The following is a 27,992-nucleotide window of genomic DNA, read 5'->3' as shown; positions in this document are numbered from 1 at the left end:
GAAGCTGAGCTATTTATTGCTGGAAGATACGTACGCCTACTACGAAGGAAGCGCTAGCGCCGCCACAAAGCCACATATTGGCGAAGAAGCTACGTCTGGTATGAGAGTCCTACAGCCAACCCCAGGTACCACGTTCAACTTGTTATATCATGATGCAGGTCCGGATCCAGGATACTAGTAGTGCATTTACCAGCAGAAATACAGCCATTATTGCAGACCACGGGAGTACATGACGTGGTGCCGCTTAGGAAATACAGGTTTCATCCGACATTGACAGTCTCATGAAGAACCCTAGTTATATCCTTCTGAAACCGGGCGATATAAGCTTCCAAATCTTCCTCGGGCAGTGCAGAATGCTGCAGGGCTTGCGTAAGTTGACTGCGAAGCTACAGACAGTCCCGGAATCCCGACCGCTGTCAGCAAGCCAGGCAGTACCAGCCTGAATGAAGGAATTACCCTGAGTAGCGCCTTCCGGCGGACCGCTATTTTGCTTGTTTGGCTTTGCTCTTCACGTCTAGCTTCGAGCGCCGCTAAATGCTCTGCAACACGCCTACCTTCTACCATGACATCTTGGGGTAAGTCCGCGAGGCGCGCCATGTCCAACCCTGTATTGGATTAGCATAGCAGGAAGGGCCACCAATGAATGATGTTCAGTTCAGCAGACCATAGTGATCCAAGTCCTCCGGTACACCGTCTATGATCCTGTCCAGAAGAAATTAAAGCAGAGAGTCTTCATAAGTCAGCTCGATCACCAAACCTGTATTGGAAGGTAATCCCAAAATTGGAGCTAGACTGGCGCGATTTCTACGGGCCATTGAAAAAATCGTCATGTATACGCGCATCCCGCTTACCTGTACCGCTAGGTGCAGACTACGAAAGGATGAATACTCATCGAATAATCTTACATGTGACTTACTTTACTACCGGGGGCTGACGAGACAACGTCGTCGAAAGCTCGTGGAAATGCCTAGTCCGCGATGTATCAGCAAGGTTATTACAAAAGAAAACTGAATCTACTCACGTTGCGAAGAATACAAAGCACTGATGATAGATCATGCTTGTTGTCAAACGGATGGCAGGTACAATCAGCACTACGCACTTTTGTCTGTATCAAGCTCTCAGCAATGGCATGGGAGATTCCGACGCCTTCCTTGGGTGAGGTGCCTCGTCCTAGCTCGTCAACCAAGACCAGGGTGTCTGCTGTGGCGAGGCCTGCTCTGACAAGTCAATCCCTTGTCATCATGTCCCAAAAGACCCTCTATGCCTAGTATCATAGCCGAGCAAGCCATCTCATTTGCGAAGGTACTGAGATTCTTCTCTATGTCGTCGTCGTTAGACAGCCGAGTGAGGAGGGCGTCGTGTATCCTAGCACTGATCGCAAAGGGTGTGCAACAAGGATGAGATCTGTTACTTACCGGAAACTTGCATATTCAGCGGGGACAAAGCAACCGCACATGGCCATCACCGTGAGCAAACCGATTTGGCGCAAGTACGTGCTCTTCCCTGGACAGATGCTTCGTAAACTCCATTCAGAGGGTTACCTACTGTCGCACCTGACATACTATCTCGGCACGCACATCAGTCCCCGTCTCTTAAGGCACTACGGAGCACTTACTTCGGTCCCTGTACGATCTGAAAAGAGGATGCCTCGCAGCAGTAGACATCATTCGGGACCAAGCTACCCGAAGATTGGACCGTCTCGAGGACCGGGTGACGGCCGGCTTTGATGGCCAACGTACCAGTGAACTCTGGTCGCACTAGCTGACGTTGAAGGGATCGATGAAGGATATGGTACGAGTCCTTTACTGACCATAGTTTCGCACTTGGGTGGACACAATCGGATGAGTGTCTGGCCACAAATTTGCATAGACCTACGTATTGAAGCATGGGCAAAGGCCCATATCATGTCCAACAACGCAACCTGCTCCTGGTGAATAATGTTGGAAAACGTGCCAGCAACGACTCCCCATACCGCTTCGGACGCCTTGTACAAGGCCCCGACATCTACGAGTATTTCAGAAAGAAGATCCTGAATAATTCTGAGGGGATATCAGTAGAAAATTTGAGGTCTACTACCACGTAACCTACTTATCACTCAGGATGAGCGTTTCATCCAGGGCGTCTTTCATTCGGGCATTTCTCTTTTTCTGCAAGATACCACTTCAGCAAATCATATCTTTACTTGAATTAATAATTTACCAGCTCCATGCTCGAGAAGAGCCACCTCCCTTTCTGCATCGTGACATTGATGAAACCTCTTGGTAACTCGCCATCCAAATCAGATTTTTTCAGAGCGAAGACGAAACCTGTCTCTTGATACACTAGCGTTATGGGCAGATCATGTTCCGCAGACAGGTCACGATTGAGGGCAAATATGTCCCCGACGTTCTCCTTGTACGTTTCTCTAGCAACGTCCAGCAGGCGATTATAGTTCGCCTGAGCAAAGTGCGCATGAGATCATGCTGAAGACTGAACCGATGCCTTCACCTTGACGGCGTATACTCGAGCGTTTACAGCTGCTAGTCCCCCCTGTAGGCCTCGTTGAGATACGAACCACTATGGAACGATAATAGATCGCATGCCTTCGAAGGGGTCGCGTCTTCGTTCAGACTCTGGCAGACGCGTTCCTCGATCGTGGCTAGCCTCTCATCCGAAATCATCTGTACGGTAGTGTTGTCAGACGATGTACAACGAGGCAGTAGAAGCTACATACTTCACATATGATCCTAAGAAGCTCCGACCTACTCCCAGCAACAGCCTTCTGCAAGTTGGGGAGGTTGCGGACAACGTTACGGAGATTGAGGATCTGAGCAACTCGAGATGATGCAGGTCTGACGTTTAGCGTCTCCTTCGCTTCGGAGGCTATGAGCTATCAGGCAATCCGGGGATATTATGGCACAGAATTGATGCAATGCGAATCGCCTCACGCAAGCTATGAGTTTGTCGAAATCCATCTTGTTGAGGGTTTTCAATGCATCTTTGACAGCAGTAAACGTTTCTTCATTTTGCATGAGCTCTGACAACTGGCTGAGCCCAACCGTCAGGTGCGCAGTATGACTATATGCTGACCTTCGACTGCGTCTAATCTGGCTTCGATTGCACTTTGGACTGGTTGCACAAAAGATAAGCATTGCTCCGCATGTATGCGACGTGGAGTTCACCCGTTATTGGCGAGAGCAAATTGACCCTCAATAATCTCGCAGCCATGGCTGTATATGTATGGTTCAGGAGCCTTCAATATCTACTCTCAGGAGAGCATATACGATCGAACATATACACGCCGTACCCGAGCAGGGAATGAGGGGACTTCTTGCGAGTCATGTTGCCGACCAACTCGAGATTCCGAGCCGTTTCAGGATCAACCATCATTGTACCAGATACTGGGACAAATCGTATACTGAGCGAAGAGGCGGCATAGCGGGTGTTTAGCTTGGTTTCCGCGTGCTTGAAAAGGGCGCAGGCAGCAGAGAGAGCATAGTATCTGTGAACAGATGAAACGGTTAACAGAAGTTAGATCAGCGCGGCATATACAAGCACTTGTTAGAGGAAGCGACGAGGGTAGCGGCTCGCTCATTATCTTCAACGCAGAGTTGGTTGATGAATTCGAAGCCAGCGGTTTCGTTCCAATATTTCCGGAGCACAGGGTCGATAGGAACGTCGGGAAACTCTTCCTGTATGCACTGAACTAGCATGGACGTCGATGCCGACCTATTCCCGGACGCATATACGGACGCATCAGCAGAGGATAGAAAGGTGTCGGGTACTAGAATGAGAGAAGGATAATGTATATGCATTTGATGCAAAGTCTTGACATATGTTTGACAATCGGCGAGCTGGGCAGGATTAACTAGCCAATGTATCATGATCGCTCAAATACCCACTTGAATCAAAGAAACACGACCAGTGTCCCTATTGAGAGCAGCTACGCCAACTTCGCGGGCGACGCCCCTCCCTTCCAATACCGCTATAACATAATTACCCTCGCTCCTCGTCGATGCCGATGTCTGCGGGCGGGCTGTGGTTGGTCGAGACTGACCTGTCCACGGACGAGCCGTAGTCGGACGACCTGTATTTTGGCGAGACGCAGTCGAGTAGCCCGTGAAAGGCCTCGACGACGGCCGAGCTCCGGGACGATTCATGGTGGTGGTAGGAGATAAAGAGAATAGGGGCTAATTACGCGCGAGACCAGACGAGTCTGCACAAGCTCGGGCACATCGCACTTCTGGGCGCCACTCGATCGCAGCACGACCTTTCTTCGGTCCTATCCTTTGCGACCCTTCATTGACGACCAAGATGACGAAAACATATCTAATGACAAGTCTCATCGAGAAGGTAAGTCCTCGTTGCGTCTGTAATGCGTAATGCCAGTGAGGCCAATGGTCTTCGTAGATGCAATCTCCGGACCAGGACTTCAGGTATGGACATTGTACAGACGGAGGACATCTGAATGGTTGTTCATATCTTCGCCTCAGATTCATGGGTCTCAATGACCTGATGACGGAGATCAAGCAAGATCCAAATTGTCTGCTGGGGGACGAATCGATGGAGAACAAGGTCATACGACAAGTGCTGCAGCTCGTGCAGGACAAGATCTCCGAAGTCAAGAACCAAGCAGTGAAGTGGCAAGTATGAAACAGTGATCCATTGTCTTGTCATCTAACGTACGATTAGCTTGGGACAATTGATCAAGATCATACGCGAAACTCAGATGGACTTCGTAATTGATCAACTCATAGAATTCTCGTCTGGTAAGGATGACGAGCTCAGGGATATTTCAGGTCTTGGTGAGTGGACTATCTATTCAACTGACTTAATCTAACCTTGCTCACAGCTTTGAAGACTATCACGTCTGAATTACCCCCCTCGGGGCAGATAGCTGGTAAAGCTTGCGCGAAGCTCGCGCCCAGATTACTACAGCAACTTTCCAACGTGCGTAGTACCTCACACGCTGTAGCATAATCTCATAGACCTCTGCCGACAGGCTCAGACTCCTCCTGAAACGCTCATGGAGACGCTCTCCATCCTGTCAATTCTGATCACGCGATTTCCGGGCCATCTTTCGAGCCCAACACTAATGCCACAGCCCTTGACAGTCATCCCACCACTCCTTTCACATCCTCGCACTGCTGTTCGAAAGCGTGCCATCATAACTATCGCGCAATACGCCCCGGTATCGCCGCCTGAACTGTTTCACGAATTGCTGGCTCGAGACATTCTCCCTTTCCTTGCCTCAGGCGCCAGTATTGACAAGCAAACCACTACTGTTCAACTTGTAACCGCGATAGTTCGGCATTCGCCTACCCAGATTATTCCTTCGCTGAGCGAAATAGTACCAGGCATCGTGGCGGCTGTTCAACGGGACGATGACGAACTTCGAGAAAGCTGTCTCCAGGTATGTTTAGTTGTTGATATAAGTAGATTGTTAAACTCATGTCTTGATCGCAGGCACTAGAAACACTGGTCCTCAGATGCCCGTCGGAGATGACACCATTCTTGACTGCGGTCGTGCAGATTGGTAGCCAGTATATCAAATATGACCCCGTTCGTATGATTCTTCAGAATTGCCTTGCGGATCGAGAGCTTACCATTGGGCCATAGAATTATGCTGCGGACGACGACGACGACGAAGACGAGGAGATGGTGGACGCAGAAGATGAGGAAGATGATGCCGAACTAGACGAGTACGCAATTTACTCACTGCTATGCTCAGGATATTCCTAACTGCATTAACAGGTACTCTGACGAGGAAGACACTTCATACAAGATCAGGCGCTCCGCCACGAAATTGCTTGCGGCCATAATAGGTACCCGCCCTGAACAGCTGGTTACTCTGTACAAAGACGTCTCTCCTGTGCTGATCTCTCGCTTTGGCGACCGAGAGGAGACAGTGAGGCTGGAGGTATGGGCGACTTACGTTTCTCTGCTCAATCAAACTAGGGTGTATGGTGGTGTAGCCCCCGAAAAGGTCTTCGATGCACCGTCTCCTGTCGGTGGGAAGAGGAAGCGAGAAGAGGAAGGTATGGACGTAGAAGAGACACCCTACAACATTCTGCGCGGTCAAGTCCCTAGCCTGTCCAAGGCTTTGCTAAATCAACTGAAGTCATCCAAGACCAAGCCGCCAGTTCTGCAAGCGGGATTCGAGCTGCTCCAGACTTTGCTCTCCGTATTACCTGGCTGCCTCTCATCTCAGGCTGCGCCGATTGCTTCGACTGCCAGAAGCATCTTGGGGCAAGCACCGACGAGTTCTTCGTCCAATCTTCATGTTACCTGCTTGTCGTTTCTTTCGCTTTTCTTCTCGTCGCATTCTCCACCGACGTTCAGCAGCACTCTGCCGACATTGACGCCTGTCCTCTTGAAAAGCCTAGGAGAGAAGCATCCCCGAGTTGCCTCAGAGGCTTTCCGGGTATTTTCCTCACTCCTATATGCTTTGAAACCCGTGAAAGGCGCTGACTGGGCGGAGAGTGTATACAATGAAGCACTTCGGAGGTTGACGAACCATGACACAGACTCGGAGGTCAGAAACTGTGTCGAAGAATGTATCGGCGATCTATGGATATGTGCTACTGACGTAGTCAGGGGTAGAGATAGAAAGGAGTGGGATGCAATCTGCAGAACCAGCGGCAGGACTGAAGGTGCTGTCAAGGTCGTCACGAAAGTTGCAAGAGAAGTTGACGTGGGTGACGACTGGGTTAATGGATGCATGCAATGGGTCATGTCGTTGCTCAAGAGGAGCGGCAGAACGGAGAAAAATGACCTGTTCATCTGCCTCGATACCTTGCTTCAAAGGTAAGTCGAAAAGCGCATAACTCAGATCGCGAGATTTACATTCCTTCAGGTACAAAACCGGTGTCCCAGAAGATCTTCCACCAGTTCTGGTAGGACAACTCAAGACCTTCGTGACTACTACGGATATATCTGCTCTCTCGCAAGCCTTGACAAGCATAGCTGTGCTCTTGGAACTCTCACCAAAGATTACTTTCCCTGTCGTCGAGCGTGATTTGCTCAAGGACATCTATGCCATTGCGCACTCTCCTTTGTTAGCCGGTGGTGCTTTGGATTCGCTTTTGGCCTTCTTTGCCGCACTGGTCGAGGCTGACGACCAGATTGCCACGCATGTCGTACCCAGTCTAGTGATATCTCTGTCGAAAGCCCCAAAGGGCGAGGCATCGCCTGCCAACGTCTCGAAGTGCATCGCCCAGGTTGTTCAGAGTCAACAAGGTGTTGCTGCTGGCGTCATTGCCGAGTTCTCCAAGCATTTGAAGAAGAACTCCAAGGCGAACACTAGCCAAGTGGTGCTCAGTTTACTGATTCTAGGGGAGCTCGGTCGTTTCATGTGCGCGTTTTTCTCTTGGTCATGGCATCAAGCATATGTAAATTTAACTGCTTGCTTTCGTAGCGACATGTCGCCTCAGCACGATATATTTACTAGTACCATAGACTTTTTCACAGCTGAACAAGAGGAAGTACGGACGGCCGCTGCCTTTGCTGCTGGTATGACTAAAATTCTGACGCAATAGTCTCATGCTAACTTCGTCTTTACAGGTAATATTGCGGTCGGAAATCTACATCATTTCTTACCGTCAATTATCAAGATTGTGAAGAACGATCCCCAGAGACGATTGCTCGCCCTGCATGCCGTAAAGGAGGTTGGTCGATCGAGGGGTTTGCCTTGGCTTCATGGTCTGAGTCTTTCTTTCCCAGGTCGTGACTCACTGTCTACATGGACAGTTGGAGACCGTAGCGGATACTCTATGGGTACCTCTGTTTGAGAACTCAGAGAACTCAGAAGAAACGACCCGGAATGTCGCCGCTGCTTGCTTGGGCAAACTCACGGTTACGCAGCCGTCCAGATATCTGCCACAACTCCATGTAAGTCTCTGATGTGCTCTTATAGGATTAGCGTTGAATGGCATGTGTTGCAGGCTCGTATTGAGGACGAGAATCCCTCAACCAGGGCTACCGTCGTCTCAGCGATTCGATACACCTTTTCGGATCCTTCGCGTTCTTACGATGAACTTCTTGCGCCCGTCATAATTGATTTCCTATCTCTTATGCACGATACTGATTTGGTTAGTATCTTTGCTTCCCTCTATGGATTGTCTTTCAGTGATTCACATCCCGTTCCAGACTGTTCGTCGTCTCGCCTTATCTGCGCTGAACTCGGCTGCTCGCACCAAGCCTCACCTCATAAGGGATCACCTCGACGCACTGCTACCCAGTCTCTATAAGGAGACTGTAATTAACCCAGATCTTATCCGTACCGTCCAAATGGGACCTTGGACGCACAAGGTCGATGATGGCCTCGAGACACGCAAGACGGCCTACGAGACCATGTACACTCTGGTACGTATGACCTCGGTTTGTGCCGCCCACGTAACTGACGGGCCGATAGCTCGACACATGCTTGTCCAAACTCGACCTCCACGAATTCTTCGCACGGGTGCTCAACGGGCTGGTCGACGACTCGGACGAGATCAAGGTTATCTCGCATATGATGCTCTTCCGGTTGTCGCAGCTTGCTCCAACGGTTGTGGCGCAGCGTCTAGATGAGACCGCGCCTCAACTAGAGAAGACGATGAAGGGTGCAACGGTGACAAAGGACACCGTCAAACAAGACCTGGAGCGGGCCTCGGAACTGCAGCGAAGCGCCCTCAGAGCAGTCGCAGCGCTTAGCAAGATCCGCACCCCCGGCGCGTCCCCGCGGTTCGATGCGCTCGTGGACGAGCTGCAGAAGTCGCAGCAGTGGAGTGGCGAGTTCAAAGAGCTGGTAGGAGCGTGATTGCTTGGAATGGATGATAAGGGGTGTCTTCAAGTTTCCGGGTTTCGAGAGGGTGCCCTATACCCAGGGACGGTAGCAGTACAACAATAAACTGAGTCTATATTTACATGCAGTCGATAGCCCAATGTGTCCAATTGTATCGTTAGTTAGCCAAACAGTCGTTTGCGTATCTCGTTCCATGCCCTCTTGCGTTCCATAGCAGCAGCTCCATTGCCCAGCACCGACTTGTTCTCGATGGCTCGACGGCTGAGGTATGGCATAACCTGAAACGGTGATAAGACATGGGTGTCCGAGAGGTACGAAGATAGGGCTCACCTCAGACAGTGCTCCGTAGGGAACATACCTATGCAAAGCAGTCAGTAAAGGACAGTTGACCAAAAAAAGGCACGCACTTGATCACGAAGGGCGCAGAACACCTCGTCTTATCCACCAAATAATCTGTCAGAGCATCGCACATACCTACCGTAACACTCTCAGCACGCACTCGAGGTGAACAAATTTCTACGCAACTCACCATACAGCTGACCCATAGTCAGCCTTTCCGTGACCGCCTCCGGAACCCTAAACACATCCTCCCCGTCCTCCCGCTCTCTCTCCGCCAGCCCATTCTTCGCCAGCTCCTCCAAGATCTTATTCGCGCTCTCCCAATTATGCGTACCGAACAGCACCCCGATCCTCGGCACGTCCCTCTCTTGCCCCTGCCTTCTCCCCCAAGACCAGAACGATGCCCCGCCCCTCCGAGTCTCCACGTCGTGCCGGATATTCTCGACCAGCACGCGCGCGCACTCGTTGTAGCAGCGGTCCGTCTCGGCCTTCTCCGCCCACACGGGCAGGAGCGGGTCCGGCGAGATTGACAGCGAGCGCAGCGCGGCCGAGGTCTGCGCAGAGGACGGGTGCGCGAGCGTCTCGTGCGGATGGTACGCGCCCCGCACGAGCTTCACGCCCAACGCGTAGTTGTGCAGGTAGGCGTCGCGGATGCTTTGGTTGAGGTAGCCTGGGGTGCTGATAAACGACCGTAAGAGATTAAATATGACTGCATGGGGAGAGGAGACGAGGCGAACCGACGGAGGTACGCTTGGTATGTCTGGTACACCAAGGGCTGGACGTTCGGAGTAGCGTCACTGGCCGGGAAATCGGAACGCGAGTTGAACTGCCGGACGAGGGCGTACACATATGCGTCTATGGCGGGCTAGCAGGCGGACCGGAACTCTTAGCCAGGCTTACTCGCGCTCGGGCAGGGTAGAGGAAGGAAGCGTACTTGATACCAACTGCAATAAAGTCCCTTCTCAGTTCATAGTGCCAGCGATAACGTAGCGAGAGACATAAGCCAGACCTGTACTCCGCGTCCAAGATGATGCGCACACCCATCTCCTTTGCGCGTGTGCATATCCGTACCAAGTCCTGGTGGAGCTCCCGGAGTTCGACAATGTCGGCTTCAGTCAGCGGGGATGATGGAGGTGGCGTACTATCGTACAGTACGCTGAGGTCGCTCGCGTGCGGGATACCGGGGAAAGGGATGTCGGGGGTTGGCGGCCGTGTCTTGATCAGGTGCGAGGAAAACTTAATCAGGGACTGTGCGTGCGGCAGCAGGGCAGTCTACGGTATTATATGAGCTGGATGAGTATCGAGACCATGTAATGCAAACACGAGCTCCCTTACGAGCTTGATCGCAACCCACGTCTTGCGGCCCTTGGCCGGGTCGGCGGGGTTCACGACGTGCCGTTCCTCAAAGTCGGCCGCGACGTCGATGGAGTGGATCATCTCCTGCACGATGCGCTTGTGTACCGGCTGCACGTCCTTCGCCGCACCGCCCGCGTCCTTCCCCGCCGCCTCGTTCTCGTCGACCTCGACGCTGTATGCGAAGAGGCAGCCCTTGTTCTCGGCGCGGTACTGCTCGAGGAGGGGCAGGCAGTCTTCCGCGGTGTCACCACCTACGAACTACAGAGCGGGTTCGATTCACATGAGGGGGGGACCTGACCGAGCCTGGTGCACTTACGTGCTTGAAGAACGTCGCGCGCACGACCGCCTCCGTGACCTGCTTGATCCCGGGGATGGACATCATGACCGAGAGCACCGTCGGCGCATTGTCGACCACGAACGGGACGGAGCACGCAGAGAAGACGACGTACGACCTGAGGAGGCTTGCGAGGGACGGCTGGGCGCGCTTGCGCTGCGCCCGGGTGCGCTCGTCAGAGTCGGGTGCGTCGGCGTACGTCGGTCCGTAGGCGAGTGCAGCGCCGAACAGGGTACCCGACACAAGCCCGACTCGTGCTGCATAGCTGAAGGCATCTGGCTGGTGGCCAGTGGACCGGGCGGACTGGTGATAGCCTCGCAGACACCGGGGTCTGCAGCGCGCTATGCTTCGCCTGGCGAGCAATGCGAGAGACATTGTCAGCGGGGGCGGTGGATAGCAGAGAACAAATATACGATATACGATAGATATAGGGCAGATAGCTTATCGTAGGCGGACAAAATACGAGAGGAATGCGGCCGACCGCAGGCCTCGAGGAGGCTCGGAGACAGCCCCTATTTAGCAGCCATCTGCTTTCGGGTCCCGGTCAGGCGAGCCTTAAGTACGTCCGAGGCAACTGCGCTGCAAAGGACCTGAAGGATGTGTACTGTGACAAGTTGGGCGGGCAGCACAGTGCTGGTCGAGGACGCTTGCCGTAATGAGGCTATCATCCCAGTCGCAATCGCAGCTGAATACGTACAATGCAACATGGAATGCATGGTTTATTGCAGCCTTGGGTGCGCGGACAACACGTATACTCAGATGCATCCACCTCACTGACATAGAACAACAAGGATAACAATCGCAACAAGAGGCTCCATCTCCCTGAATTGGCGCAGCATCATACATAGAGAGGGTGCGAGAATAGACAATTACACCCCGACACTGATACCCCTTCCAGCGAGAGAGGCAATCGCATGATTCAACACTTCAGCTGAGCCTCCATCACACGCCAATACGTCTGTCGTCTCCAGTTCCAGATCCAGCTTGTCAAGATATTCTGCCGCGCCGGAAAGGTTGGCCACCTTTGCACAGGCCGCGTGCAATGCTAGGAGCTGTGGGGAAGGGAGAGGAGACGCTCGGGATCAGGGGTGGTGAACATCACCCGTTCCCTCATCATGGGAGTGAAACCTGACCTCACCACTGTGACACGATAACAGTTCGCCATATCCTGCTCCATCTACTTTCAGAAGCGAAGTGGTTCACCAACGCTTCCAAGCACTCACCGTTTCCTCCAACCACAGCTGCAACCGGTCAAACCTATTGTGGACATCGTGTTGTAGTGTCATCACGTTGTAGAGCGAGTGAACCTTCGGACCGTTCAATTTGTCGACGTCGTAGCCGAACCGCGATAGGACAGTTAAAACTGATGCCGCATAATCTTTCTGAAGTTGGCTATGTCAGTGAAGAACTTGTACGGGAAGTACTATGCGGAAATCATACTCTGCTCGAAGCTTGTTGAGAGTCGTCAGTATTAACGTTGAGATACGTGGACTCAGGCACGATATGAGCGCATTCCGTATCCACGAGCCAGACTTGGGGATCCGCAAGCTCGTCATTGAGCATATCCTGCGCCAGAAAATCATACGCTCCGGTCACAGTGCATCTGTAGCCGTCCCGTAAGAGTGCCTACAAGACGAGTGCATGAGCATGTCGAACCAAATCCATAGATCGTGGCACACAACTTGTGCCTTGGCGGTGCTATGACTTTTTGGTGCCTCCTTGATCGAGGCCTTCAGCAATAATCGCTGCTGGTCAAAGGATGGGCGGCTGGGGTGGTCGGAGGTGAAAGGGGTCCTGCCTTTATATTTGCGAACTGGGGGGTAAATGAGTGCAGGGTCGCTGCGTAAGACGTGACGCACTCACATGCACGTATAAAGTAGTCCAAAAAGGCCTGTCCCAGATTATGTAGAGCGTCATAATCCTCGCTGCAGGAGTGAATCTCCTTCACGATCTCCGAGAGGGAACCGTGTGAAGATGGATGAAGAAGCAGGTAGCCTAAGATTCGAGCAGAAATGATGCGTTCCGTGTCTTGTTTGGTCGAAACGGACTCCTCAAAGCGCAGGCAAACATTATATGCACTGACCGCATTTTCAGGGTGTAGTAGTGCGGCAACGTCGACTTGAGGCGGCAGTGGTTGAGCGTGATACATGATGTAGAGGCTGGGTTCGGTGGTCTTTAAGTACATTACCCGGTGGAGGGCCGTGCGAACATCCTTGCCTCCCGCCGCCATGTCCAAACGCAAGCAGCAGCAGCAGCAAAGCGCCGCCGCCGACGAGTCCGACAGCGACGTCGTATGTCCCCGCACCGCCCGCTGACCGCGTCGACGCCACTCACACTCACCTCGCACCAGTAGAGCCTCGTCAACGTTGACTTTGACTTCTTCGACCCTAACCCCAAGGTCGACTACCACGCCCTCAAGCGCCTCCTCGCCCAGCTCTTCAGCGCCGACGCAGAGCTCTTCCACCTCGAGGCCCTAGCCGAGCTCATCCTCGCGCAGCCGCTCGTCGGCACCACCGTCAAGACGGATGGCATCGAGAGCGACCCCTACGCGGTGCTCACCGTGCTCAACATGCACGTACACAAGGTGCGTCCCTCTGCGTAGTCTCACTCGTCCTGGCACCTACTGTGCGCACCAGAACCACCCATCGATAAAATCGCTCATCGCGTACCTCCTCCTCAAGTCCGCGTCCAACGTCCCCCTCCACTCAACCCTCCAGTCCCTCATCGGCTCCGCGGGCATCACGGGCTCGACGCACGTCGGGCTTGTCATCTCCGAGCGCCTCATCAACATGCCCGTCCAGGTCGTCCCGCCCATGTACCGCATGCTCGCCGACGAGATCAAGTGGGCCATCGACGACGTGCGTCTTGTGCTTCCTGTGCTGCCCACCCACTTGACCTCTGATCTCTATGTATTTCTAGAACGAACCCTACCGCTTCGACCACCTCCTCTTCCTCTCGCGGACGTACAAGCTCTCCCCGGAGGAAGAGGCCGAGCTCATCGCCACCGCCCCGCGTTCCTCCAAGCGGCAGCGCAACGCTATTGACCCCATGCGCTCAGACGGGGGCGTCTACTCCTTCCACCCCGAAGACGAGTACATCCAAAAGGTACCGCTTCTTATTACTCCGTAAACACCACACCCCTTTGCTAATCGTCGTAACCGAAAGTTCGCTTCGCATACCCTCGACTTCGCCTTCTCGAACGCCCAGCCCCGGGACAAGGAGTCTTTCGGGCTCGACACAGGCGGGCGGATGATGCTTGTCCCAGCAGCAAATCTCCCGCCGCTCATCCAAGCCCTCAACGAGGCCTACGCCCCGCCCTCGTGACTCCTTTCCTACTCTCCTCTCTCACCGGACCTCACCCTCATGTCATGTCATCCATATGTAATAAGAAAAGTATACACACAAAGCAAGCTAGTATAATAAAGGCAACACCTGGCTCATCGCTGCGTAATCCCCATCTTCAACAGCGCCCCCACGACCTCCACGTCGTCCCACCTTGTCCCCGCCGCGGCGTTCTTTTTCGTCTGTATGTAGTACAGCGTGTTCCGGAAGTGCCGCGAGATCATCTCGGGCGTCTGCACGCCCTCGAGGAGGCCCGGCGGCGCGCGCTGCGACGGGTGTACATCGGGCGATGCGATGTTGTCGATGCTGGAGGTGATCAACTCGACGAGACTGTTCACGAATTTCGGCGTGATCTGGGATGATTTGCATGATAAGATCAGAGATGACCAGATATTAGTGAAATAGATAAGACGCACCGCTGGAGCACCCCGGTCTAGGTAGAACAGATACTGATCCAGGGTGTCGCAGTACAGCTGTACTGTGACGATCTCCTCGATAGCAGAGTTGGCAATCCGCAGTGCCTTCTGCAGGCACTCCAGTACCCGTTTGCTATCCTGATGAGGATACTACAGAAGCATCCCCAATCAGATTGGGTAGAAAATAAAAGAGACATGCACCTACCGCTCTCGTCGTATCAGCACCTGCCACCCCGTCCTCCTTCCCCTCTCCATTCGCTTTGGGCGCCTCCTCTTTCGCGGGCTCCTCATCGGGCCCCGGCTCCTGCCACCACAAATGGCTCGCCAAATTCACCGCTGTCGCCTGGTGCGACTTCTTCAGCAGCTTTGCACCGTGCAGCGCCGCCTTTGTGATCAGCGTATCGTAGTTGTCCACGCCGAACACGCGGGCGCCCTGCAGTGTGCCGATGATCAGCGTGATCGCCTGCAGCTGCGCGCGGCTTTCCGAGATGCTCTCCTCGTACACCGTGAACGCTTGCACGTACAGGTCGTACGTGAGGTCTTCGAATCCGCACTCGTCCGATATTTGTGCGGCGAGGAGGTAGAGCCGGAGGGCAATAGCGGGGGCTTCGACTTGCGTCGCAAGGATAGCCGCTAGTTGCCGCGCGAACTTGAGGATGGTTTCGACCTTGGTCTTCCAGTCCTCCTCCTAGCCCATTGCGTTAACTCCAGCGGGCTCAACAGATGCCATGACATACCACATCCTCCCGATTCTTGTACCGTCGGCACAACTTGATTGTAGCGGTAATAAGGGCCGGGTATGTGTACCGCATCCGCTCACCGCCGAGCTCGAAATGTCTCCGTGCCGTTTGCAGAAGCTACATGATTGTGAAGACCCAAAGGTAACCACAGTTTAACGACGCACGTACCTCAAACTGCACATCCAACGACTCTGCGCGGAATAAGTGCACCATCCTCGCCACCCACCCCTGCTCTTCCGCCATCTCCTCCCTCTCCAGATAGTACGATCCGAGCCTCCTGCCATCCTTCGCCGAGGGCGGTACCGCATTCGGTCCGCCCGGCCCCATATCCGACTGGTCTCGTATTAGTACATGGCAGAGCTCTAGCACACCGTCGACGTCTTCCGGCGTCTCGATAATCGTCTCGTTCTTCAGGACGGATGAAATGATAGAATGCGCAATGGAGCGGCGCGTGGAGAAGGATTGCAGTGAGAGGAGAGGGGTATATCTGGGGAGCGCAAGGAGGGTAAGGACGGATTGGTATGAGTTAATGGGTGCTATTAGGAGGGCAGCGAGGTTGGTGATTGTTTGAGGTGCATGGAGATCCGGACTGGGGGAGGCTGAGTTAGATGGGATACGACGTGGACGAGGAATAAGCAGTTACCTGTCTGCGAACTCCTTGATCTTCTCTTGCGCATATCCAAGAACTTGGTCGACATATTCTAACCTGTCAGGATAACAGCTAACGGAAAGGTTGGTCAACGAAACCAGGAGCGCCGTGATATCCTGTATTGACAAGTCTGGCCGAGCCTACCGAACCAGCTTGAGTATTTGCCTGCAACTCAGGTGGAGATGACGCACCTTAATCAGGTCCACCACTTGTTTCCAAAACACCTCGAACAGCTTCACATTCTCCGGAATACCTCTGAACTTCCGAACAACTGGTTCTCCTCCATCAGCAGCCTTCTCTTTGCCCTTATCCACCTTCTCCCCATTGGCCTCGGTCGCACTGCCATCGAGGCTCATGCTACCGAATTCCTTCTCCGGCAAGGCATTGGTTGGGCTCGCAGGCGGGGAGCCCCAGGCATCCGCGCCCGCGACTGTAGGCGATGTTACGCCGTTCCCGTTCTCCCGCACTTTCGTCCTCTGCGACTTCACCTTCTCGGCCAGTCGTTTAGCGGCAGCCTCCTCCTGCCTCTTGGTCTCTTCGGGATCCTCGTTCTCTGCTTCACGAGCCGCATACGCCGCGAGGCGGTCAATTAATGCAATGACTATCTGCTTGATGTTCACTTTCGGGTGTAGCTGGGCCGTAGCAGATAGGAATGGACCGAGCGTATAGAGGTGGAACTCGTCTGTGAACACCTGGAACTTATCAAACAACAAGGAATAGGCCGTATATGACAATGATGGCACACCTGAATCACTACTTCCATCAAATACTCCTGTGCGATGACGTCCTTGCACACGACGATCTGCTCAAGTATGCTCGGGAGGATGGTCTTCTGATACATTTCCAGGTCCACTCCGTCGAGCTGACTTAGGCGGACGAGATTTGTGCCAACCAAGATACGCAGTTCCTTCCTCTCCATTTCGCGCTTCTCGCGGTCGCGGGAATGTCCTTGGTGCTGAAGCCGTACCCATAGCTTGTTCATCTCCATGAAGTTAGTGAGGACGAAGTCGATAGAGTCTGCCAGGTTCCCGCCGGGTCTGCGCCACAGTCAAGTAAGTCATCCCCAGGATGAAAGACGAGCACATACCCGTCATCATTCCCAACTGGAAGATGGCTCCTCGTCTGCCCACTAAGGTAATGGCGCAAGAACAGACCTCTTATCGGGTGTAACACACCCCTCGACATTTCCATCATATCCTTCATGATCTCTTTCACTGGCGCATCAGGAACCGACATGTACACCGAGCCGACAGTTATCATGAGGTAGAGTCTGGGGACGATATTCCCGGCATATTGTACAAGTTCGTACAGGTCGGCGAGGTGGTGCCGCGATTGCATATGGGCGTCGTACAGATAGTTAGACAGGTAGCGAAGGGCGTCGAACACGGCCATGTCTGTTCATCCTGTCAATACACGGCCAGGAGCAGACGCGTCTGTCTCACATAGTTCGTAGTACTGCTTCGGGGACAGAGACGACGTCCGGAGCTCAGCCAGCATCAAGCTGGCCGCTTTCAAACCATCCATGAGCTGGTCCAGTTCCTACAAAACGGATGCAGGATATGTCAACTCTCCTGAACGCAAGAAGCGCTGCGCTTTGCAGGAATGACGCACCAGATACCGCTTCATCTGCTGAACCTGGATTTTAACGGTATTGAGGGCTTCGCTGAGCAGCTTGCCCTCCTCCATGATGGGCGTCGTAGCCATGGCGAGCCTTTCGCCGACGACGCTGGGGTATTTGCGGCCAGCGAGAGGGACAGAGAGCAGTTGGCGTAATTACAGACCCAACTGGGCAAGAGCGCAGGCCCGGGAAGAGCCGCCTCCTCTTCCTTCGTTCCACCCCATCACCTTCAACCTCCCTTGGACGACGCTGACGATGTGCTGGGCCATCATCTCTTGTCGCTGTTGCATCTTGGGCGTCCTACTGGACCAAAGCGTGGTCTGCAAATAACTGGACTACGAACGCACACCAAGTCTCATGCTTTCCTCGAGGCACCAAACGATCATGGAATATTACGAAAGAAGGATATACAAATGTCCATACATGATACATGCAACTCTATGTCAAGAAGGTCCTTGGAACGACGGCGCGATACTCAGGCTTCTCAGGGTGAAAGGCGTTCATTTTGGCGTTTTACCATACACCAGACTCAGGCGGGCGGGAACGTCCACCCCAGCAGCTTCCAGCAATCGTCTGATATGCGGCGTATCTGGCTTGATATTGCCATGTTGCGGCGAACACTCCCTCTTGGCCCTGCATCCTGGGTAATATAGCGCCCAGTAATGCGATATGGATCCGTACTATAACGGTCGTCAGCTCGGATTCACTGATAATCTCACAAGCGACACTTGCCTGCTTGGACACCATTGTTCTTGGCCTTTTGCTGCGAACAAAGCCATAGTACCATTCACCACTGTTACTGCGTACCCACACCTTGTCATTCACCTGTCGGCGGACTCGTCAACTTCTTTGTCGACCTGGCAGCATAGAAAGGAACCCACCTCGAAATGATACGGCCAAGACTCGTCTATATCTCGAGGCTCCGACCGCGGCCATTCCTGACTGGAGTTGATCTCTTCGTCGCTACTACCTGATTCACTTGATTCGTCTGAAGCCATTTCCGCATCTGTCTCAACCAAAGTCAAGTCCGATTCGTGCGAATCATCTGTCGGCTCGTCCTCGTCCATCTCACTGCCAGGATCCTCTTCGCCGCTGGAGTCCATCTCTTCGTCGTCTTCGCTCTCGTTGCCACTGCCTGTGGTGCCTGACGCCTCAGACGCCATCTCCTCATCCTCTCGCTCTTTACTAGAGGAGGCTTTATTCTCAAGCCATATAGCGCGGCCTGCCTGCCTCGGGTTACCCGACATATACGCCGGCGCACGCGAAAAGCGGCCAGAGGCATCTCGACTCCTCGGGGGCATCTTATACTATCGATACTCGGGGCGGGGCGAGGCAGTGTTGTGGTAGAGTAGAGCGGGAGGGAACAAAGGATATGTGGCGAAACGAGGGCGTCCTGCGACGTGTTCTTATAATTCTACCTGTGTGGCATGTGGCGCGCGCTTTGTACTGTGGTTGCTGCAATTGTGATTTGTACCTTCCCTCTCTGGGAAAGGTTGCCACAAACACGGCTTATTGTGGCTGCTAACAAGCGCACGCTCTTATGACTGATCGCTTTATGCATTTCTTCGTCTCGTGTCCCTGTACGCAGAGCATCGACGTCGACCTGCCTAAGTGTCGGATCAAAGCGATATCGCAAAGCTCGTGCACGGTGCATCCTAGTTAAGCAGATGTTATAATAAAAAGTAGTCGTGGCGCAGAGTCAAAATCGACCACTCGTGCAGAATGGCATGCGTATGGCGTGGCAAGACTGGTCAAAGCGTAACGTTTCCAGTGAACAATAGGAACCGCTTCTAGTGGCCCCAATCATCCAGCAAAGACGCTTGTAGAGGACGACATAGCACGCATAATATATCAGCAGTCCGTATCCAAGCGAGCTGCTTCAAAAGGTTGACGCTTGCGTACGCTGTTGTCCATGGGAAGGTCTTCGTTCTGAGCTTCGGCGGTGGCGAGTGGCTCATCTTCATTTTTCTTCTCCCGTGTGGCGGCACTCGCGATGCGTAGCCTCCGTCTCGTGCGCTTGCTAGACTTTCGGGAGTCCCAGATGACATACAGTACACCTTCAGCGATGGCCACGATTGCAGCAACGGCTAGGCCTAGTAGAGCGCGCTGGGTCGAGTCAGCTACCGCCATCTGAGTGACAGATGATGATGACAGCTGCTCACCCATTCGTCCCGCCATCGCACCTGGCCGGCAGCGTACCAGGCCGCAAAGCCGGCGCCTGCGACGCTAAGTGCGGCGTTGAGCAAGGTCGTTATAGCCTTCCTGTCATTGATAGCCCGCTTCCGCTCCTCCTCCCTGTCCTCGCTCTCAGGGACGAATGTGGGGAACTTGCGGTCAGGAGCCGTGCGCGTGCCAGCGAGCAGCGCAATCATATCGTATGCATGTACGTCTAGGGGAGGATCATGGGCCTGTAGAGCTGCACGGCCCCCTTCCGTTCGAGACCATTTTGAGATGGAGGAAAGCAAGTCGTATGGGATTGTCGGCGCAGCACGTTCTCGTCGCTTCGACTTAGCAGAGTCCAAACATGCTATAAGCTCTTCGGATAAATCGTTGGGAAGAAAAGAACACAAAGGTTGCAGAGACTCGACCAGGTGGTCTTCGAGGGAGACAGTCAGCGTCTGGCGGTCGTCTAAATGCATGAGCTTCTCCGACCATGACTGGCCACACTTAGCCACGGCACTTTGCGGGCCGCCACAATCCTCTAGCTGTGAGTCGTGACTGCACAAATACATGTATTCATGAACTGTTCAAAGGACAAATGTAATGACTTCTCTTTGAAATAATATTACCGCAACTATCTCGGGTACAACGATCTGGTCACCCTATCATACACATCTCCATGCGCCATCGGATGCTCTACTTCCACTCCTGGAGCACTCCTCCGCACGAACAACTTCTCAGGCTCGGGGACAGGGTCAGGGACAAAATGCATCGCACCACGATCATACGCAGACGGGGACCCAGAAGGGGGACTAGACGGCCAGAGCGAACAAGGGATCGGCGACGGCTGGAGGTAATTCGATATCACAGAATGGTTCACCGCGGCGTTGCGGTGACAATCCTGCTGGGGGGGATCCGGAGGACGGGGCATGTGGTGCAGTACGGACGGACCAGGGCCAACGCGGGGTGAGCGGAATGTGCTCGCTGGTACACTTCTGCTAGGCGGGAAACTCCCGCGGAGAGAATGGCTGTAACTCGGTGCCGTATAATGGTCTTCAGGGAACGCTTGTCGCGTGATATACCTCCGCTCGGGCTCTCTCCTCGCGCTCCACGTATACTGCGGCGGACAAGGATCCCAATGCGCAGGAGAAGGACCTCGCATAGGCTGGACAGGCTCCGCGTACGTCGTACTCGGGTATTGCTCTTCCCGGGCGAAGCTCCCCATGTACCCTGGACCCCAACGATCCATCTTCTCGTCGGACTTGCGGCTTGTGCTGCTGAGCAAGCTGGAGCGCCTGGACATGTAGTCTCGGTCGGATATGGACTTGAGATTCTCCGCGTCGCGCAGTCGCTCTTGTTTCAGTTTGCGCCAGTGGAGAATCCCGAGGACAACGGCCGCGACAATGATCGCGCCGACTATAGAAAGAGGAATTGCGAAGGCAGCAACTGGCGGCGGAGCGTGAGCCGCTGCGAGATCAGGGTACGAATTCGAAACAACATCCGACGTAGCAGAGGGAGAGTCTAAAGCCTCAGTGTGCGAAGATTTGGACGAGGACACGGGAAGCGAAGAAATAGTGGAGCTAGGAGCGGATGATGACGAGCTTGGGGACGTTGCTAGACGTTACAGCAATCGATGAGCTATAATGTCTCGATCACCGAGCTTGAACTCACGACTTAGGGAGAAACTGGGGGAGCTCATCTTGTTGCCGAAATCATCCATCATAAGGAGATAGTAGCCAGACAGGGACGTGACGTTCGGAACCGCACTGCAGTATCGGGTGAGGTTTCCGGGTGCTGATCAGACTGCAAAGGTAATGAATTGAAGCTCACAGTGACACGGAATAAGAGCCGGATGACTGCTGTACGGTGGGCCATACGGTCTCTCCACAGCTCCCGTCGTTGCTGTCATCGCTCCTACGCCTCTGGTCGCGGGTGTTACCACTCTCTTCTCCGCTGCCTTTACCGTCTTCGCTAGCGTCTTGGCCTGAGCCATCACCACTTCCTTCATCACCGGATTCATTTTTGCCGCCGTCGTCGCTAGAACCTTGCTGATCACTTGAACCAGAACCCCCACCACTCGCACCATCCTTTGTGCAAAGCTTGAAAGAAGGCGAATTGACGGCCAGAGCGCCGTCTTCAACTGACCATTCGCCGGTGATTGTGTCCCCAGGGCCATATGTATCACCGGAAGCAGGGCTGGTCCATTTGATACTCGGAGCTTCTGACCCAGAGACAAGCGTCAAGGAGGCTGACAGATGGGAGAGTACCGCCAACAGTAGACCACGCTTGTTCTTGAGTAACTTCATGTGGGGCAGGAACAGGTAAATGAACGTGAAGTATCAAACAAGAAGGCCCGGCCTCGAGAAGAAAAAAGACCGTCAAGGCCTAGATAGAAGTAGCTACTGGAACACAGGAAGGACGAGAAAGACGGGAACCTTTGAACGGGACACGACGTTCGAAGGCATAGTCACACCGGCGGCTGACTACATTGACGTCGATACCGAGGAACGCTGGACTGGTCCAAGATTTAACCCTGATCAATATCGGGCCTCGAGCGAGCATCATTTGCGACGGAGTATCTTATACAACAGATTCGCCACGCAGGAAGGGTGTGGACGCGGTTGAGTCAAGATCCATCTTCGAGTCGCCCGCCTTGGAAGTGACGAACACCTTCTGTGAAAACGCGGCAAGTTGTTGACTTCGCATAGGTAAGGTGAGGTGTTCTGTGGACATCATGCAGCAACACACACCGCTTTTGTTCCTTCAGGGATTGCAACATGTCAATAAGCTCGTCTTGCTCCTGTATCAGCAATTCGCCACCCGGGAGGCCATCGGCCAACTCCCTTGCGCGAGCTAGACTATCCTTGAAATCGTTTGTCTACACTCGGGTGTCAGACATGCGACCGAGCTCACTAAGCCTAAGAGACACGGACGGCCTGTAACAAAGCCTGCCTGGCTTGGTGTGTAGCGGTTCCTTCTGGCCGCTGACTTAATTCCAAGACGTTGACGAGCTTGAGGAGAAGAGAATCAAAACTGGAGACTGGCAGAGTATAGTCCATGTTGGTGACACGCTGTAACGCAGCGAATGGATTCAGTTGTGAATACTATGGTTTCGCGAGGAGAGCACTCGCTCCCCGTGCCACAAAGTCTAAATCATCACGCTGTAACGGTCACGTGCGCATGACACGACTCACGCGCCTTCATGAAAGGTAGCAGCTCTGAGCTCATGGCTGAATGAACTTTGGATAAACCTAGCAAGCTTCCCTGCAGCGATCACCTCCCAACCATGCCTAAAGGGAAACCTGGGACCCGCAAACCTGACTCTCCTGAACCGCGGTTGTACTACGTTTCCAAGGACGGCCAACGTCGTACGTCTTCGCATCCTCGTGAACGTGACCGGAGCTTATATCTTTATGAAGGACAGAACTAGCGCAGATACTGCAGAGAGGGGAAGGGGAGGTGTATGTGCACTATCTCAACACCGACAAACGGCTCGATGAGTGGGTTCCGGAGTCGAAGCTCACGCTCGCCCAAGACCAGGCAGCATCGCAGGGTTCGTCTGCGCGAAAAAGGAAGCGGGAATCAACGAGCGGCGAGGCCTCTGGCGCGCGGCCAAGAGAAGCCTCCGCGGGTCCTTCTACCTCTGCTGATAAGGAAGACGTCAACGGGGAGGCTGCTATGACCGAGGAAGAGTACGACATCCAACATCACAGGCAGATCACCGCGAAACGCAACTTCGAGCACGTTATCTTCGGCCACTGGAAGATAAAGACTTGGTTTGTTTGCAATACACAGATAGGTCCCATTCACTCATCTCTTACCTTTGATCAGGTATTTCTCTCCTTATCCCTTGGTCGAAGGCTCCGAGGCGGAGGAACTAGCGTTGGCTGCCAGTCAAGACCAGCGCATCCCAGGCGTCCGGCGCACCACGGTTCGATCCCATGGGCGTACGTCCGACATCCTAGCTGGCGGCCTGGGGCGTGCTCATACATCGGGAGAGAAATCGACGCTATGGGTGTGTGATCGGTGCTTCAAGTACATGACGGAGGGATCGTCTTGGGAGTTACATACCGTGAGTCTAAATCTGCTTTAACGAGGAATGCTTAATAACCTCGAGCGGGGCCATCAGAAAAAGTGCAGCTGGAAGAGCCCCCCTGGCAGGAAAGTGTACCAGAGGGGCGCGCATATCATCTGGGAAGTTGATGGAGCGAAAGAAAAGGTATGAGATCTAGCGTGGTTAGCGAGCACCGTCTGATCCCCTACAGCTTTACTGCCAAAATCTCTCGTTATTTGGCAAACTGTTCATCGACATCAAGACACTCTATTTTGACATGGAAAATTGTATGTCTGTCCTCGAGTCGATGACTCCGCCACATAGCTCATCCCCCGACAGTCATGTTTTATGTCCTCACGGATGCCGATTCACAACGAGACCATGTTCTTGGTTTCTTCTCGAAAGTGCGCGCCACGCATCCATCGAGCCGCTTTGTCACTTAATTCCGTGTCCAGGAGAAGGTATCATATGATGACTACAACCTCGCATGTATCGTCGTGCTCCCACCTTATCAGAGGAAAGGCTACGGCATGCTCTTAATCGAATTTAGTGAGTCAAGGAATCAGCTCTTTTGCTGCCTCCTAACCTCGCTCCAGGCTACGAGCTCTCTCGACGCGCAGGCAAAGTAGGGACGCCCGAGCGACCGCTCTCAGACCTCGGCCTCCGCAGCTACCTAACATACTGGGTTTCTGTCCTAATCCGCTTCTTCCGGTGCGTTCGTCTTCCGTGTACTTGCTGGTTTCCGAAGCTCACACCAGGCATAGACGTCTGCTGTCCGTGCTGCCCCCGGAGCTCCCCCGAGTACGTTCAAGCGGCATGCCCGATCTCTCGCGGCTGCGGTCGGCGTCGACGGATTCCGACGACGCCGTCCCGCGGATCAGGAAGAAGAAAATGAAAGGCTGGGATGGCGAGTTCGGGTCGTCAGACCCGGGCTTGGCCGTGGCACCTGCGATAGTCGAGAACGGTCAGTCCGTTCATTGCATTCGTTTTCCTTACTCTCACGGATACATCGCATGTTAGACGCGATATTTAAGACCCTACGCACGGTAGAGACGAAGCTCAACCCAGACGGCAGCGCCACGAGCCATGTCACCGTGAGGTGCACCCTCGCTGACATCGCCCAGGCTACGAATCTGCGTGTGGAGGACGCTGCCTTCGCGCTGAACGAGTGCGGGCTGTTGCTTCGACGGCAGACCGCGGGAGAGGACGACGGGGAGCAGATTGTATTAGTTTCGCGTGAGATGGTAGAGGTCGTGGCGAGAGACAGGGGGGTTAAGAAGATGATGATGGACATGAGTCATGTACTGCTGTAGAATATGCTGCGCCTTGTTATACCCCTTGTACGTTAACCGTTCCACCTCCAGTCTCCTTGACGTTACTTCTAGACCGCAGTAGCCTAGGAGTCCATAACGCCCGGACGGTACAACAACCGTGTATTCGCTGCAGCCCATAGGCGTGCATATCAACTCATCCAATTAAAATACAAGGGTGTGCCGAATATCTTATTGCAGCACTTTGGAAGAGCAAAGCGAAACATATGCGCATATGATCGTGGGACTGTGTAGCAGGCATGCATGCATAACGTAGGATACGAACGATGACAGGGAAGGAAGGGCAGGCAGGGGCATATTTACTCCTGGACGGGTGCCTCGTGCTCCACAGCTAAAATAGCCTGTCTCTTCTCGAGCGTACGGGCAGCGCGACGCTCCCGGGCAGCCTGCGAATATCTCAGCATTGGGGGGGGGGGGTCCGCTCGGTGGCAAAGACATACCTTGTTCTTGGTGCGGCGGGCCTCCATCTGGTCGGTAAGGACCTTGGTACGGGTCTTCTCGGCCTTGGCCTTGTGGATGTACTCCATCAATACACGCTTGTTCTTGAAGACGTTACCCTTGGACTTCTGGTAGAGCGAGTGGTACCTTTGCGAAGCAATGGGGCCGATAAATCTCATCACATGATAGACCGGAGAGGTTTGGCACTCACAGATGCTTGTCGATCTTGCCCGCCTCCCTGTACTTTCTTAACAACCGACGCAACACCCGCTGCCTCCGCATCCACAGAACCTTGGTCGGCATCCGGGCCTCCGCCGTACCCTTCCTCTTACCGGGGCCCATATGACGACCCTTTCGCTTCGCCGCCAACAGAGCACGGGTACGTGCCCGCGAGTGGACAACGGTAGGCTTGATGATGACCCGACCATCCTTGATCAACTTCTTGACGTGCGTGCGGGAGTTGGCGTTTCCGATTTCAGCCTGCTCGGCGGGGTCCAGCCAGATTTTGCGCTTGCCGACGCCTGCGACGGAGGCGGCGAGCCGCTTTTGCGAGCGAAGGTTGACCATGGTCGGGCGTCTGTGATAGGATTGGGGCTGTCAGAAACGACCCGGACGACGCACGAGCATTATCTCACCTTGTTCTTGAGGAGCGAGGTCGGTGGGAGGCGAGCGATAAGCTGACTACTGGCGAGCGTGAGCAATTACATAATCCCCGCCACTCCGAACTTTCGTCGAGAAACTATACAGGACTGGTTGCCACATTCGCGGCAACGACCGCCGCGAATCGTTTGCCACAGTATTAGCGTCGACTATCCAGTACTCGTCCCTGCGCATTTGCGTCGCGAGTTGCGGCAGTGTGAATTGCATCAGTTTACGAAGTATTCTATCTATCGGAATGAACTACGCTCTACAGTATTATGTGCACATGGTCCTGAATTTGCTTTACTTTGAGGCAGTGACTTCTGTCCTTTCGAGGGTCTATGTATGCGTCTCTTTGCCCTGATATCGTGGGCAAAGTTCAAACATTCCTATGATGACTGTGTACATGCCGATGTGTCCGAGTAAGCCCTCTAACGCGTGCTATACCCGCCTACGGACAGGCTATGTGCTCCCAAGTCAACGTCTCTCCCGCCACTCTTTGCGATCTTTATACTTAAGTCCATTGAATGCCTGCCATCCCAGCATGTTCTGCTCTCTAGCGTAGCACCCAGTGACCAATGGGATGTGCTTCCACCAACTTGTGGGTGCTTCATCGCCCTCGGCAGCGCTCATCATACTGATGTATTCGAACCACACAGGATAAAATCCCGAGCGTCCGAAATCTATGAGCCATATCCTTCCGTCTTCGCCCATGATCACGTTACGTGCGCTCAGGTCGAAGTGCGTCAAGAACAACTCTTCCGAGGTGTCGAAGCGACGTCCTTTGAGACTCTCTGGACCCTCTTCATTTAATTCTTCGCAGAATTCTGCCCATGTAGTGAACGGTCCCTTCGGCCGTTCACAATCAAATATCCAGAAGGAGCCCTCACACACTTGTGGCGTGTCACTCATAGGCCCCGGAATGTGGCGGCGGGGGTAAGCTGTGGAAGCTGCACGGAGTTGTTGGATGTAGCCGCGTAGTGTCCATGAGACAATGAACCTCTGACAGGATGATAGCGAGGGCCACAGACGATCAAGTGTTTGGCCCTTAATATACTCCATAAGAAGCAGCGCCCCGCGAGGTGTACCCACCACACGGCGCACTTGAGGAACCGGGATGGATGTATGGGCCCAAACAAATTGCAGCGCGCGGGCTTCCTGAGACGCCACCTCCATTGTGGGGTGATACTTGACTACGGTGTCGTCGCTGAGCATTTCTACGCCATCACCACCAGGGCAACGAGGCGCAACTTTAAACTGCTGCCGCACTTCCTCATCGGTCCAGCGATCGGTTAATGAGCACTGGCGAAGCTTCAACGAGCATCCAACCTCCTGCAATAAGTCATGATTCGGTGGCTCGGACACCCACCGTGATTACGCGACTATCGTGTTTAGGCTTGACTTTGGTTAACACTTCATCGAGGAGTTCAGCCATTCTGGCAGCCTGAGTCTGCTTGGAATCTGCTAGTCCGAGTCTTGCGTCGGAATGCAAGTGGGTACACGTTGAAGGAGGATATTAACAGAGCAAAGTGATGAGCCTATCAAAGTAATCAATTAGCCTGAGTATAAGTCGAACAGCGCATGCAACGCACCCACAGGGATTTCGCCGCGTACTATATTAGGAAGGTAGTAATCGAGCAAGTGCGCGTTTCCATCACCGTATACTATCATTGGGGGGGTTCTGTAAAAACTTGACAATATGACCGGCCAAGGGCTACCTTCTTCATCATTCCCTGTTATTTCACTCAGGCATCATAGTATACCTTCCTAAGTACCATCTGCAAAAAAATGATCTCGATTCACTATGTACAG

General features: G+C 53.7%; 13 protein-coding genes across 13 annotated transcripts; 3 read left to right on the top strand and 10 right to left on the bottom strand.

The window, feature by feature from the left end:
• Positions 1–260: 260 nt before the first annotated feature.
• On the bottom strand, positions 261–4,325 carry GLOTRDRAFT_113591 (uncharacterized protein; the record flags this gene model as incomplete). The annotated part of the gene is made up of 25 exons (XM_007863202.1): positions 261–386; positions 457–605; positions 665–702; positions 758–804; positions 852–870; positions 917–967; positions 1,022–1,041; positions 1,100–1,212; positions 1,265–1,365; positions 1,416–1,514; positions 1,616–1,757; positions 1,876–1,921; positions 1,973–2,039; positions 2,089–2,147; positions 2,200–2,436; positions 2,488–2,519; positions 2,555–2,660; positions 2,714–2,831; positions 2,923–3,016; positions 3,070–3,108; positions 3,162–3,232; positions 3,287–3,481; positions 3,538–3,833; positions 3,882–4,066; positions 4,178–4,325. The coding sequence occupies 25 exons, from the start codon at positions 4,323–4,325 to the stop codon at positions 261–263; spliced, it is 2,598 nt and encodes an 865-aa protein (XP_007861393.1).
• On the top strand, positions 4,294–8,779 carry GLOTRDRAFT_30890 (uncharacterized protein; the record flags this gene model as incomplete). The annotated part of the gene is made up of 16 exons (XM_007862030.1): positions 4,294–4,332; positions 4,390–4,415; positions 4,473–4,619; positions 4,672–4,784; positions 4,832–4,929; positions 4,982–5,392; positions 5,446–5,541; positions 5,599–5,681; positions 5,734–6,786; positions 6,836–7,333; positions 7,397–7,491; positions 7,543–7,646; positions 7,702–7,869; positions 7,923–8,069; positions 8,128–8,343; positions 8,393–8,779. 16 exons carry the CDS (start codon positions 4,294–4,296, stop codon positions 8,777–8,779), a joined length of 3,681 nt encoding a protein of 1,226 aa, XP_007860221.1.
• A 146-nt stretch (positions 8,780–8,925) lies between these two features.
• Positions 8,926–10,717, bottom strand: GLOTRDRAFT_29754 (FAD-linked oxidoreductase; the record flags this gene model as incomplete). The annotated part of the gene is made up of 8 exons (XM_007861960.1): positions 8,926–9,042; positions 9,095–9,122; positions 9,172–9,238; positions 9,294–9,781; positions 9,841–9,968; positions 10,038–10,047; positions 10,113–10,375; positions 10,439–10,717. Coding segments are annotated over 8 exons (1,380 nt in total), but the record flags the coding sequence as incomplete, so codon positions are not given.
• Positions 10,718–11,567: 850 nt separating this feature from the next.
• On the bottom strand, positions 11,568–12,950 carry GLOTRDRAFT_109333 (uncharacterized protein). Its single transcript, XM_007863201.1, has 6 exons — positions 12,657–12,950; positions 12,476–12,606; positions 12,234–12,419; positions 12,017–12,175; positions 11,932–11,961; positions 11,568–11,845 (listed from the first exon to the last, which is right to left on the bottom strand). The coding sequence occupies exons 1-6, from the start codon at positions 12,940–12,942 to the stop codon at positions 11,663–11,665; spliced, it is 975 nt and encodes a 324-aa protein (XP_007861392.1). The 5' UTR covers positions 12,943–12,950; the 3' UTR covers positions 11,568–11,662.
• Positions 12,951–13,021: 71 nt separating this feature from the next.
• GLOTRDRAFT_135693 (uncharacterized protein) lies at positions 13,022–14,117 on the top strand (the record flags this gene model as incomplete). Its single annotated transcript, XM_007863200.1, has 5 exons — positions 13,022–13,084; positions 13,147–13,377; positions 13,430–13,651; positions 13,713–13,898; positions 13,959–14,117. The coding sequence occupies 5 exons, from the start codon at positions 13,022–13,024 to the stop codon at positions 14,115–14,117; spliced, it is 861 nt and encodes a 286-aa protein (XP_007861391.1).
• A 113-nt stretch (positions 14,118–14,230) lies between these two features.
• On the bottom strand, positions 14,231–17,332 carry GLOTRDRAFT_30254 (vacuolar protein sorting-associated protein 35; the record flags this gene model as incomplete). Its single annotated transcript, XM_007861994.1, has 9 exons — positions 14,231–14,488; positions 14,552–14,701; positions 14,757–15,239; positions 15,289–15,408; positions 15,460–15,880; positions 15,935–16,080; positions 16,132–16,632; positions 16,686–16,977; positions 17,028–17,332. The coding sequence occupies 9 exons, from the start codon at positions 17,330–17,332 to the stop codon at positions 14,231–14,233; spliced, it is 2,676 nt and encodes an 891-aa protein (XP_007860185.1).
• Positions 17,333–18,058: 726 nt separating this feature from the next.
• On the bottom strand, positions 18,059–18,859 carry GLOTRDRAFT_135691 (uncharacterized protein; the record flags this gene model as incomplete). Its single annotated transcript, XM_007863199.1, has 3 exons — positions 18,059–18,238; positions 18,366–18,383; positions 18,440–18,859. The coding sequence occupies 3 exons, from the start codon at positions 18,857–18,859 to the stop codon at positions 18,059–18,061; spliced, it is 618 nt and encodes a 205-aa protein (XP_007861390.1).
• Positions 18,860–19,163: 304 nt separating this feature from the next.
• On the bottom strand, positions 19,164–20,197 carry GLOTRDRAFT_69405 (uncharacterized protein; the record flags this gene model as incomplete). Its single annotated transcript, XM_007863198.1, has 2 exons — positions 19,164–19,664; positions 19,721–20,197. 2 exons carry the CDS (start codon positions 20,195–20,197, stop codon positions 19,410–19,412), a joined length of 732 nt encoding a protein of 243 aa, XP_007861389.1. The 3' UTR covers positions 19,164–19,409.
• A 155-nt stretch (positions 20,198–20,352) lies between these two features.
• GLOTRDRAFT_135689 (uncharacterized protein) lies at positions 20,353–22,024 on the bottom strand (the record flags this gene model as incomplete). Its single annotated transcript, XM_007863197.1, has 3 exons — positions 20,353–21,332; positions 21,390–21,484; positions 21,549–22,024. The coding sequence occupies 3 exons, from the start codon at positions 22,022–22,024 to the stop codon at positions 20,353–20,355; spliced, it is 1,551 nt and encodes a 516-aa protein (XP_007861388.1).
• A 47-nt stretch (positions 22,025–22,071) lies between these two features.
• On the bottom strand, positions 22,072–22,820 carry GLOTRDRAFT_113585 (uncharacterized protein). Its single transcript, XM_007863196.1, has 3 exons — positions 22,652–22,820; positions 22,469–22,596; positions 22,072–22,416 (listed from the first exon to the last, which is right to left on the bottom strand). The coding sequence occupies exons 1-3, from the start codon at positions 22,775–22,777 to the stop codon at positions 22,299–22,301; spliced, it is 372 nt and encodes a 123-aa protein (XP_007861387.1). The 5' UTR covers positions 22,778–22,820; the 3' UTR covers positions 22,072–22,298.
• A 186-nt stretch (positions 22,821–23,006) lies between these two features.
• GLOTRDRAFT_113584 (uncharacterized protein) lies at positions 23,007–25,085 on the top strand (the record flags this gene model as incomplete). The annotated part of the gene is made up of 9 exons (XM_007863195.1): positions 23,007–23,086; positions 23,143–23,494; positions 23,550–23,790; positions 23,848–23,937; positions 23,984–24,059; positions 24,112–24,176; positions 24,228–24,321; positions 24,369–24,483; positions 24,848–25,085. The coding sequence occupies exons 2-9, from the start codon at positions 23,397–23,399 to the stop codon at positions 25,083–25,085; spliced, it is 1,017 nt and encodes a 338-aa protein (XP_007861386.1). The 5' UTR covers positions 23,007–23,086; positions 23,143–23,396.
• Positions 25,086–25,402: 317 nt separating this feature from the next.
• GLOTRDRAFT_102798 (60S ribosomal protein L19) lies at positions 25,403–26,108 on the bottom strand (the record flags this gene model as incomplete). The annotated part of the gene is made up of 3 exons (XM_007863194.1): positions 25,403–25,489; positions 25,544–25,688; positions 25,753–26,108. The coding sequence occupies 3 exons, from the start codon at positions 26,106–26,108 to the stop codon at positions 25,403–25,405; spliced, it is 588 nt and encodes a 195-aa protein (XP_007861385.1).
• A 549-nt stretch (positions 26,109–26,657) lies between these two features.
• On the bottom strand, positions 26,658–27,615 carry GLOTRDRAFT_124871 (kinase-like protein; the record flags this gene model as incomplete). The annotated part of the gene is made up of 2 exons (XM_007863193.1): positions 26,658–27,482; positions 27,550–27,615. 2 exons carry the CDS (start codon positions 27,613–27,615, stop codon positions 26,658–26,660), a joined length of 891 nt encoding a protein of 296 aa, XP_007861384.1.
• Between the last annotated feature and the right edge of the window lie 377 nt (positions 27,616–27,992).

Source organism: Gloeophyllum trabeum (genome assembly GCF_000344685.1).
Source record: "Gloeophyllum trabeum ATCC 11539 unplaced genomic scaffold GLOTRscaffold_00001, whole genome shotgun sequence".
In the NCBI taxonomy this organism is placed as follows: domain Eukaryota; kingdom Fungi; phylum Basidiomycota; class Agaricomycetes; order Gloeophyllales; family Gloeophyllaceae; genus Gloeophyllum; species Gloeophyllum trabeum.
The sequence above is the reverse complement of the archived record's forward strand: the minus strand, read 5'-3'. Positions and strand labels throughout refer to the sequence as shown.

Coding starts and splice junctions, on each gene's coding strand:
- GLOTRDRAFT_113585 (XM_007863196.1), bottom strand. CDS start 22,777: ATGGACTATACTCTGCCAGTCTCCAGTTTTGATTCTCTTCTCCTCAAG. Junction 22,597..22,651: donor GGCAGGCTTTGTTACAGGCC/GTCCGTGTCTCT, acceptor ACCCGAGTGTAG/ACAAACGATTTCAAGGATAG. Junction 22,417..22,468: donor TCCCTGAAGGAACAAAAGCG/GTGTGTGTTGCT, acceptor ACCTATGCGAAG/TCAACAACTTGCCGCGTTTT.
- GLOTRDRAFT_109333 (XM_007863201.1), bottom strand. CDS start 12,942: ATGTATCACGCTCAACCACTGCCGCCTCAAGTCGACGTTGCCGCACTA. Junction 12,420..12,475: donor ATAGCACCGCCAAGGCACAA/GTTGTGTGCCAC, acceptor CTCGTCTTGTAG/GCACTCTTACGGGACGGCTA. Junction 11,962..12,016: donor AGCTGTGGTTGGAGGAAACG/GTGAGTGCTTGG, acceptor TAGATGGAGCAG/GATATGGCGAACTGTTATCG.